The following is a 12,156-nucleotide window of genomic DNA, read 5'->3' on the forward strand; positions in this document are numbered from 1 at the left end:
AGGGACATTCCTTGGTGTCGAGGAAAAACAAGGCTTCATTCAAAGTGCAACTTCAAATCACTTTATTATAAATGTGAAACAGTTGTAAAAACAAAAACTTGATTCTCCACCCATATTTCCCTGCCTGAGTACAGAGGAGTCATTGGAATGTGTATATTTTTTAAAATGCGTAATCACAAAAAATGTTATTTAAAATATCCTCATTTCTTGGGCTCTAAATCAGGTAACTCTACCAGCTTGTTGTGCACATGCATCATCCCTACAGGAGAGAGAAACAAAACAATAAGCGTTTTGAATATATATATATATTTTTTTTATCTTGACCGATGTTGTCCGGAAGCGTATTGCTGCCACACTAAAAAAGGCTCAAGGGCTCAACTTACTGTATCATATTATTTCAATATACAGAGGAACCTCGATAAAATGGACCCCGATATAACATATCGGATAAAACGGACCATCGGGACTGAACACTGTGTCCATAAATAGTTTGCTTTTGTCACTTAAACTGCCATTGACAGTCTGTTGGTTCCAGAACTGGTTGCTGTTGTTTACTAGCGCTGTGGGGACTGACGTACAGTATTTCCGGGTCACAGATATACAATATGACTAGATCAAATAAAAAAAGACGTGCATCCCGTGCATACGTGGCGTCCATGTTGAAAGTGGGGCATTGACGTGGTGGCCATGTCATGCTGGTTATATCTATTGTCTACTGTGCATAGAGCGCAGCACAGAGAGTGAGTGGCATGGCGGCAGTGTTAACTCTAAAGAATAGAAAACAAGTTTCTGGATTCTGGAACATGCTATTTATGGTACAGTAAAAAAATAATAATAATAATGTAAAGCCGTGCGCCCTTGGCAATGGATCTGGAACTAGGAAGCACACTAATTCCTCACGGCTCATGAAACTGACTCGCCTATGATGAATACTGTACATCAACAAAGTCACCAGGACCAAGTACAGCGGCGTGGGTAAGTTTGCATAGATGCAGGTCACAGAAAAAATGAGTCCTTGCTACTTATCATCACGTTATACAGATACAGTACTCCTCCGCTATCTCACGGTTCAACTATATTGCAGATTTTTATTACAGTTGTTTCTCTATTTTTTATACTGTTTGTACAATATTTTTGTGTAATACTTTGCTCTTGCTCTCTCTCAGTATATTTGTTTATGCCTGTCATGACAGCACATTTTTTAGGACAATATATTTTCCCAAAAACTATCACGACAAACGATGGTATCCTTGATGTTTTTTATGCCACTAATATAATGATAGAGCATAATCATACAAGTACCTCCTTTTTAAGAACAATTGACTTTTAATTCTAAGAATAATATACATTGACATTGTAATGTATAACAATAAATAAAATATCTTTGATTAAAAAAAAATTATAAAACAGACCCAGGCTCTGTTCACAAAATTTGCACTGAAATATTGAACATTTAGCAAAGATGTATAAACAGTCGTTAATGCCTTAACAGGCAATATCCTGCCAATCAAGTTTTCAGTTGATTAGGAAAAAGTGCCAAGTAGCAACATTAACGACAACAAGTAGATCAAAGCAGCCTGTTTTGATTCATAGATGTGTACTACTTTTTAAAAGTCTGTAGCCTTTCTTTAAACGCTGCTTTGTCAACAGGTTCAATAGCTACATCTCTGTAAAATAGTAACGATATACTGTAATGTGAGCATATGTGCGCCATATTCACGTTTGTATTTGCATTGTTGGGCAAAGGGTTCCATAATTGCAAGCTGACGGGAAAAGGGGAAATGTCCCACCGTTTTTGTTCCCAGCTGAATAAATTGGGTGGGATGGTTGTTTAAAATGGATTTTGTCACTTTGAGGTTTTAAGTTGTGTTGTCTTTGTTGCGACGTCATACAAATTTGAAATACCAGCTCGTTAGTGTTAGCGGCATGGCTGCATCCAAAATGTTCCCACACCGTTGCGGTGGCACCAGGCTTTGGAACTAATTCAATTGATGCCGCTCAATTTTCTGTAACTGTGCAGCTACCGGCTCGCTGTCAGAAAACTTTGTGCACGCGAGCACCTGCATTTTAAACGCACGCGCACACATACACACGGCCAATCAGACGGAGGGCCCCTACCCTTCATTATCTCTGATTGGTTTAGAAAACACGATGGGTTTCATGTGTGCTTTAAAGTCGCGGAAATTTTTTTTTTCTTCTTCAAATGACTGGGCACCTCTAGACACCCTCTGTTTTTTGTTGTTGTTTTTTTTTGCTGCACCATTCAGAAATTAGGGCACATATGCAACCAAATTAGTTGCTCTCTAATAAAAAAAAATAATAATTTCATACACCAGATTTCCAGCACCTCGACGCACTAAGACATAGCTCTGCGTCCTAAGACGCAGATTGATTGTACTTTATGCGTCCCTGCTAATTTTTGCGCGTCTTGAGACGCGGGACGCACATCAAACGAGGTCCCTGAGTTTGGATAAAATGTTCATCTTTCAAACATTTTCAAGCTTTTTTTAATATTATTTACAACAACTTTGTACTGTAATGGGCGTTGTAGACCACGTAAAAAAAACAACCTACAAAACACTAATTATGTACTGTACAGTAAAATGGGTGCATATGGCCTAAAAAAATAAATAAAGTGCTTCAACGTATTGGACAATCGGCTACAGTATATCGGACAACCCCCCCGCCCCTATTAGTCCGTTCTATCGAGGTTCCACTGTATGATGTTTTCACGTTATAACGTGAAATTGTCACGTTATTTCAAGATGTGATATTTTCATGGTAAAACAAGATAAACAGGCCACGTTAAATGATGGAAGAGATGTGAAGCAAGAATATGGCTCGTTCAGACGATTCAATTAAATTCTACAGGCTGGGTAAAATTAAGCAGACATTAGAAATTTCTGATATAATTTTTTTGTATGACTCAAGTCATTACGAATTTTTTTTTCAAACAGACAAAACTAATGGGTATTTCTTATTGTCATTATTTTTAAGATGGGCGGTCACTTGACTGTTCAGAAGCGAGCTAAGACAGCAGCAAACTTTCTTTTTCTTTACTTTCATTTCATTTAAAGAACATGTTTCATTTGATTCAATCAATTTGTAATAGGAATCTGGATTTTATTACCAATTTTTATTGCCTAGTTACTCTTCGCCCACACTGCACTTTATACTTGGCTTGAGACATGGTGAGATTCTACAGTTATTAAGCACCGTGGATGGGATTGTCATCAATACGCATACTCCAAGGCGGATTCATAGGTTCACATTACAACAAGATATTATTAGGATAATGAACTTTTTACGTAATTCTGTAATACTTTCCAGGTCATTACATGATACTGTGACTTTTTTTTTTTAGTCTGGCAGCAATACGCTTCCGTAATGTTATAATTATATCTCACCTTTGAAATATTTCACAGTCTTGACCCTCAGTTCCAGAGTGGCGTCTTCGTCACATACAAAAACAGTCTGTGGGTGCTGCTGGAATGCGGACACAGTCCACATGTGGTTCACGCCGTCTTCTATGGCTTTGTACAAAGCAAAAGCCTTGTGAGCTCCAGTGATGAGAATCATCACCTGTGGATACAATTAAAAAGTAATCCTTTTGAAGATATTAGGGCAGAACGGTGACCTAGTGGTGAACACGTCTCTCTTCTCGTCTCTGTTTTTGGTAAAAAAAAACATTCAACTAACCTTGTTAAACATACACCTAAATCCCAATTTGTAAATCATACCTTTCAAATAGTACACTCCGACACAAAAAGAGCTATATTCTCATTATTTAATCCAACAAGCACGTTTTTTTCCCCTACAAAAACCAATAATTGTATGTGTGCAAAAGTACGTGAACCTCTAACTGCATTGGTTAAATCAAGCAAGCAAAACACACAGGCTAAACATTTGGGCGCTTATTAAATCATTTAAGCAGACCAATGAAATGACATCATTGGGGAAAGGGTTTGGCCTGGGAACCATGAATTCCACCAGACATTAACTAACCACTAACCAGTCTCTCACATCTTTTGCGCACTAGTTCTGGTAAAACTCAGCCAGTCGAGAGAGTTGGAGTGACATCTGGTATGTACCAGACTTTACACCTGGAAAGTCATGGCTCTTAAGATACGATGGATTCGTCCAAGTCCAGAATTGGTAAGCAGCCCCAGACCTTCACATTTCCACCATATGCAGTGCTGGCTTTTCTCCAAACACGGTGGTTTTGATTGTGACCAAATAATTATATTTTTCACTTGTCTGTCCAGAGAAAGGACTTCCAAAAGGCCTCTGGCTTGTCCAAGTTCTCTCTGGAAAGTTGAAAAGGGCAGATTTGTTCTTTTTTGAGAACACATGCTTCCTTCTAGAACCACTCCCATGAATGTCATGACTATTCAATTTCCATCTAATAGTAGACACATGCACATTTATCTGAGATGCGACCAGAGATCTGCAACTCTCTAGAGGTGATATCGGGTTCAGCCTTTACCTATTTTTTTCCCCTGGTGTTTCTGGGTAATAGTTTTGATGGGCGTCCAATTTTGGCAGAGTTGGTGTCATGTTGAAGACTTCATTTGAAAATGATTTGTCTTACAGTGGATGGATGGACCTGGAATCTTTCGAGAATGGTCTGACATATCCTCTGCTCTCTCCTTTGCTCTTGATTTTGTTGATTTTTATGGGACCACAGTTGGTTTGGTTGCTTGCATCTCTCTCTTAATTAGTGCAGGCCAAACCCTTTCACTTATTTCATTGGTCTGTTTAAATAATTTAATCAGCCCTCAAATGTTTAGCCTGTCTTCTACCTACTGGATAAAACCAATGCAGCTGGGGGTTCACATACTTTTGCATACATACAATTATCAGTTTTTGAGGGGAGGAACATGCTTGTTGAATTAAATAAAGTTAACAAGGTTTTGTTTTTTTTTTAACCAAAAGACTGACCATGTCAGCAGGGTTCACAAACTTTCAAGCAGCACTGTACGTCACCATCGAGGAGCTATAAGACTTCCGCAGAGCATACATCAAGAGGTCCCTCGATTTAAGATATCCTGTGGAACCTCTTCGATGATGAATCCTCGAACCTCGATGAGCGTTTAAGACAATTAAGATGTTCCTTAATATGGCAGCATGAGAACAACTTCTGGGTCACTTTCAATGTTTCAAGGAGCGAGACTCTAGGAATGTTGCAATTAACAGACTTGAGATAAGCCCTTAGTATAAACCACGCAACACTGACGAAAGTAACAAATAAATTAAAGATGTGGCCTTCTTGCACTTCTGCAAGATATAAAAGACGTGTTGACATTGATCGTGAATCTAACCTCCTTTGCATCCATGACTGTGCCCACTCCAACAGTCAGTGCCATGGTGGGCACTTTGGAGAGGTCTCCATCAAAGAATCTGGCGTTGGCCACAATTGTGTCCCTTGCCAAAGTCTTCATCCTCGTCCTAGACACCAGGCTTGATCCGGGCTCGTTAAAGGCTATGTGGCCATCTGGCCCGATTCCTAAGGTGACAGGAAGAACATTTGTGTGACGTAACAGATTGATGTCTTGATTCCTCCACAAGATAAGATGTCGTAAACACACGATTGCTTAATCTGGGCTTCGTTCGATACCTCCAACAAACAGCTCAATGCCCCCGGCTGCTGTTATTTTCTCCTCGAAGGCGTCACACTCAGCTTGCAAGTCTGCAGCGTTGCCGTCGAGGATGTGCGTGTTCTCTGCTCGTATGTCGATGTGCTTGAAGAAGTTATTCCACATGAAGGAATGGTAGCTCTCGGGGTGATCTCTGGGAAGTCCTGGATTTTTGGGTTTTAACAAAGTGCATTGGTCAAACATTAAAGGGGCCATATTATGGGAAATTGACTTTTGATTATTTGGATACAAAACGTTGGGTCTCTGACACACATGCCAACGCATTAAGTGTGAACTTAAACAACCAACTACAGTGATACCTTGAATCAAGAGTTTATTTTGTTCGCAAGTCAATTTATCTGCATATACGATCAATTTTCTCCATTGAAATGAACAGAAATGTAAATAATATGTTCCAAACCCCCCAACACTCATCCTAAAAATTCTGTTACATATTTTTTAACCTGGAAAAATAGCACTGTATTGTATAAAAACATGAACAGAATCTAAAGCATTTAGCTGGTTTTATTAATTGTAATTAAGCTGAAAGTATCATACATACACTGGAGTATTCGTGTGTTGATGTGTGCCTTCTAGGGGCGTGGCATAGAGAGTGACATCATGAGCCGGAGTCACTCGGGTTGGCCAGTTAGTTCAGTGTGAGTGTCTGCCGTCTACTTTATTTACCTTGCAAGTATCATTCGGATATTTGTGTTTTGACTGCTTATAATGTTCAATAAATGTCTTAAAGTCCATCTGCAACTACCCCCCTCCCCCCCCCCCCCCCACACACACACTCATAACTCATATTTTGGCTTGCGGCATAAAGCAAAGACAACGACCAAGCAACGGCTCGTAGGGTCTCAGTTATCTGCGTATTTCTGAAAATGTGTCTATGAGTGAGCGTTTTTACACTTCCGTCGCACAGTTACATAACAGTGAGGCTGATTTAGTTTCTCAGCCAATAACTTGGCAGCTAAGTTCCAGAGCTAAAGAAACATTTTCAAGCAGCATAATCATATAAAAATCAAAAGGTATTGTGTGTTTGACCATGTGGGGGGGACATTGGGGCAGGATGAGGGTTGGCTCACTTGCATGACAAAACGAGCTGATTTCAGCAAGACAGGGAATATGGTGTAAAAACTGTTTTCATTCCTGATCCTTGGGGTATTTTGACACAAGCACAGTCACAGACAGGATATTAAGATAACTGGGAACTGTTGATAAAGGGGGAGGAAACAATGCAAAAAAAATTCTCCTTTAGAAAGTGATGACTTACCCACATATTCATCCATGTTGAACGTCTTGACATACTGGAAAGAGAGTTCTCCTTTCTTGTAATACTCAATCAGTTTCTTATAACAGCCTAATGGAGTGCTTCCTGGAGGTGAGCAAAAGAAAAAGCTTTGATTGCAACATTTGATTCTACTAGGGCCTGTTGTAGCTAATTCACTGGTCTTGTGCATAGACGATTCCATATTGTTAGTGTAAAATTTGTAAAACCGTGGGGCTGTCAGATACTCACCAGTAGGAAGACCAAGGGTGAAACATCGGGAGGGTCCAGGTTTGAAAAGTAAAATCTTATTCCTGATGTACTTTGCTGCCCACTCGCTCGACGCGTCGTAGTCATTGAGGATAATCAGTTTCATTTTCCCGTTTGTAAAAAAAAAAAAAGGAGTTATAGCAGTTTATCTGAAGTTAACCACGATGCATTTGAGGACAAAACACACCTACATCAGACTTTAGACTAATCAGACTTTAGACTCATCTAGCAACCTAATCTAGTTACAGTACGTTTAGAATAATGATGTTGTATTAGAGTTGCAAAAATAAGCTACACAAAAACTTTCAGAAGACAAAGCTAAAACTTTAACGACAGTACAGAAAATAGTTGCGGGTTGCTACTGCCTCAAAGTGTGTGCGTGCGCGGTTTGTTCGGTCATGTGATCCGTGCTGTGGCGGATGGATACTAGTGATGTTCCGGCTCTTCAGAGAAGCGGCTTTCTTGGGTCGGCTCACTTAAAAGGCTCCCAAACGGCTCCTCAGATTTTGTCGTTGCTTAAATTATTACCAGCAAAAATGTAAAACAATGCGCAAAATAAATTACTACTGTAAAAAATAAATAAAATTAAAAAACGTGCATTTTTTAATTTAGATGTTTATAATGTAATCATCAAATTATTTACGGAAGTCACCACGGAAATGACGTCACGTTGTATCCTCTCCGCGTTGGCGGCTAGCCGTTTGCTAGCATCCTAACTCATTTGGAACAAAGATTTAAGGTTTCAAATAGGATTGATAATTAAAATTTGTATTCTCGCAAACACGTTTGTCTTACCAGCTGAATGTAAACTTGATATGCTTAGTGTTTCGACGTAACATTCAACAAAATCTGCGCAGTGTTTCTTGAGGCTTAAAAAAACAAAACTGAAAAACTTGAGGCTTCATGTGCACACAAACCCCTCTGCTGGTCAAAAACGTAAATGCCTTTTAAACTGTAAGGCCCCTTGGAGCATATTCACTGCGAATAGAAATAAAACACATTCATTTGATTTCGTGTGGTTCATCCATTCATCAAATGTTTTTAATTAATGTGTGAGTAATGGAGACAGAGGTATATTTTTAATTACTACCAGTATGAATTCAGACGATGATTAAATAAGTACAATAGGACATGCGATGTCCTGTTAGAAGTGTTGCAGTGTTTTCAAAGGACGGGACAGAAATGGGACATCAATTGTGCTTGTGAAAACTGGGGTGATTTTGTCAGGGGCAGACTTACCATTAGGAAAACACAGGCAATTGTCTGCAACTGTGAGATTCCCAGACTGGGGCTTCAAACATCTCATAAAAACTGATTTAAAAAGTTTTCTTTGATTTAATGTGATTATTGTTTTGGTCTTAATTCACTCCCTTAAAAACATCAAAATGCTTAATCTTTCATGCAAGTTTCGGATGCTCGCCATCCCTTCTCGTGCAATGGACTATTCAATCTTCTTACTAGGCATATGCAGACTTGATTAAGGAGGAAGGGAGCAAAACAAGAGAGGCCAGAGGAAAACATCCATCTTCCGAACCGCTTATCCTCACTGGAGTCACGGGTCTGCTGGCGCCCATCTCAGATGAATTCGGGCGAGAGGCGGGGCCAGGTTTGAACAGGGACCTTAGCACTGTTCGGCAGATGTGCTAACCAACCGTGCACTGTGCTGCCCCTGAAGACAACAGTTTTTATTAAAACTACCAAAGGTTTCAACCATTTTCAGTGACACTGCATAACCAGGGCTTGACATTAACTTTTTTTGCTCATCAGCCACTGTGGCTACTGGTTTCCCAGAGTTTCTAGCAGTCAACATTTTGAAAAAGCATTGGTCAATGGGGCAGGGTGTTGATTGATAACATTGGTATTTTTTTGGTAACATCATGGCCGACCCGGATTACCACTATGCGCATGTGCATCATCATAGAAGGCAGACAAGCGCAGCATCAGCGGGAGGCTACGGGGGCAGTTTTGAGAGAAAAACAAAGCTTCAAAAAATAAACAATGACATCGATTATTAAATACATTTCCAACAATTTGATTCTGAGCAAAGGTTTTCCCAATCGAAAAGCATTCATCAACGGTGGATGGGGCTGGGCGGTGCTGAGCGAAACCAGCCAAAGTGGCTTGTGGGAGTGCCAGTCTGCCACGCTAGAAATTGACCCGCAGTTAGCAGGTGGGCGGGCGTTAATGTCAAGCCCTGTGCGTAACGACAATGTCACACTCTTTAGTTGATGAACAAGTATTGCAATTTTTTGCAGTACACACAAGTGGAGGGTCACATGACTGGGGTTGCCTTGGATATCCAAATGACTAAAAATGCCCCTGTTCATTGTTATACAGAAACAATAGTTTTTCTACTGTGCTCAGACTCGGACTCAGTCTGTTTGTTTTCTTGTAAACAACCTTTCCGGCTTTGGAGAACACTTTCACATGGTACTCAGGAGGCAGTGGTCCACAGATATCCCACTGCTAGACCTTCTGGACCTCAGCTTTCTGTATTTGTCCTCAACCAAGGCCTTTACAGCCTAAAGAGAAGGTGAACATAAAGGTTAAAAGAAGAAAATATAAATCAGTTTGTGAAAGAATTGATCACTCTCAGGAGCTCATTGAATTCCAGCGTGGAACTATGATAGGACGCCATCTGTGCCATAAATCCAATCGTGAAATTTCCTCGCTCCTAAATATTCCACAATTGACTATAAGATTTACTGTAAGAACGTGGAAGCAATTTGGGAACGACAGCAGCTCAGCCATGAAGCGGTAGGCCACATAAACTGATGGAGCGGTGTCAACAGATGCTGAGGCGCATAATGCAAAGAGGTCGCCAACTTTCTGCCGAGTCAATCGCCACAGACCTCCAAACTTCATGTGAACTACAAATTAGCTCAAGAACTGTGCAACAGAGAGCTTCATGGAATGGGTTTCCATGACCGAGCAGCTGCATCCCATCCAAGCCAAGACCAGACGGGCGTACGGGGAGACCGGGGATATCCCCGATGGGCCAGTGGGCCGGCCCTGCCATGAGACGAAGAAGCAAATTAAACAGAAAAGGGAAAAAACAGAGGGTGCGTACACCTGCCACCACCGCGACAATGTGGGAAAATATTGGATTCAAACCAGATGAACGCGGCCATCCCGCTAACAACAACAAGCTGGTATGTCGAATTTGTATGAAGTCGCATTAAAGACAACAAAACTTAAAACCTCAAAGTGACAAAATCCATTTTAAACACAACCATCTCACCCAATTTCTTCAACTGGGAACAGAAAACACAAGTGGGACATTTTCCGTTTCCTGTCATCTTGCAATTATGGAACCCTTTGCCCAACAATTCAAATACAAATGTGAATATGACACACATATGCTTACATTATATATAGCATAGCGTTACTATTGTATAGAGATGTAACTATTGAACATGTTGACAAAGCAGCGTTTAAAGAAAGGCTGGAGACTATTAAATAGTAGTACACATCTTGAATCAAAACAGGTTGCTTAGATCTACTTGTGTTGCCATTAATCATGCTACTTGGCATTTTTTCTTCATCAACTGAAAAATTCATTGGCAGTGTATTGCCTGTTAAGGCATTAATGACTATACCGGTGTGCCAATATTTAGTATCTGTAGAAGTGCAATTTTTGGGAGCAGATCCTGAGTCTGTTTTATTGATATTTTTTATCCAAGATATTTATTGTTATACATTACAATGTAAATGTTCATTCTTCTTAGAATTAGAATTAAAAGTGAATTGTTCTTAAGGATGTACTTGAATTATTATGGTCTAATATGATTACATCAGTGGCATAAAAAAACAGCAACGATGCTATCATTTGTCGTGATAGTTTTTAGGAAAATAGCCATCCATCCATCCATTTCTGTACCGCTTATCGTCACTAGGGTCGCGGAAGTGCTGGAGCCTATGCCAGCTATATTCGGGCGAGAGGCGGGGTACATCCTGAACAGCCATTTGCACTCCCATTCACACCTTCAGGCAATTTAGAGTCTTCAATCAACCTACCATGCATGTTTTTGGGATGAAAATAGACCAACTACTGTAATAAAAATATGCAATAAAGCTGGACCGCGAAGCAAGAACCCCGATATAACGTAGGATTACTGTATCTGTATTCCGTGATGATAAGTTGCAGGGACTCATTGTTCCCAGGTTGGGACTCATTGTTTCCATGACATGTGCGTCCCGTGATAATTGCACAAACATTGAGCATAGCCAATACAACAATTTTTAATGTCCTGAAAAAGAAATAAACTACTTGTGTACTGAGAAACAGACAACGAACAGGTCGGCCAAGGGTATCAACAGCAGTTGTTGACAGAAACATTGTGACAGCTGTGAAGAAACACCCAAAGACAAGTCAATGACATCACTGCCAACCTCCATAGGGCGGGGGTTAAGGTATCACAATCCACTGTTCGAAGAAGACTTGAAGAAAAAATACACAGGCCATACCACAAGATGCGAACCACTCTTCAGCAAAAAGAGTCACAAGGCCAGATTGGATTTTGCAAAGTACAGCGATTGAGCCACAAAGGTTTTATGGACTGATGAGACCAAGATGAACCTCTACCAAAATGATCAGAAAGGCCAAAGGTTGGCGAAAGAAAGGATTCTCTCTCTCTTGAGCAGTATCCTACCTGCTTATGATCCAAAACACACAAGCTCATCTGTGAAGCACGGTGAAGGTAATGTTATGGGTTGGGCTTGCGTGGCTGCTTCTGGAACGAGCTCACTAGTCTTTATTGATGATGTAACTCATGATGGTAGCAGCTGAATGAATTCTGAAGTCTACAAAATAATTTTGTCTGGCAATTTACAGAAAAATGCATCCAAACTAACTGGGAGAAACTTCATCACGCAACAAGACAATGACCAAAAACACACTGCCAACACACCAAAGGACTTCATCAGGGGGAAAAAGTCGAAGGTCGTAGACTGGCCAAGTCAATCACCAGACCTTAA

At 40.3% G+C, this 12,156-nt stretch overlaps 1 protein-coding gene across 1 annotated transcript; it reads right to left on the reverse strand.

The window, feature by feature from the left end:
• Window positions 1–38: 38 nt before the first annotated feature.
• On the reverse strand, window positions 39–9,415 carry gnpda1 (glucosamine-6-phosphate deaminase 1). The gene is made up of 6 exons (XM_061786611.1): window positions 7,162–9,415; window positions 6,916–7,017; window positions 5,618–5,800; window positions 5,322–5,506; window positions 3,408–3,582; window positions 39–259 (listed from the first exon to the last, which is right to left on the reverse strand). The coding sequence occupies exons 1-6, from the start codon at window positions 7,283–7,285 to the stop codon at window positions 201–203; spliced, it is 828 nt and encodes a 275-aa protein (XP_061642595.1). The 5' UTR covers window positions 7,286–9,415; the 3' UTR covers window positions 39–200.
• Window positions 9,416–12,156: the final 2,741 nt, after the last annotated feature.

Source organism: Phyllopteryx taeniolatus, chromosome 10 (genome assembly GCF_024500385.1).
Source record: "Phyllopteryx taeniolatus isolate TA_2022b chromosome 10, UOR_Ptae_1.2, whole genome shotgun sequence".
NCBI lineage: Eukaryota > Metazoa > Chordata > Actinopteri > Syngnathiformes > Syngnathidae > Phyllopteryx > Phyllopteryx taeniolatus.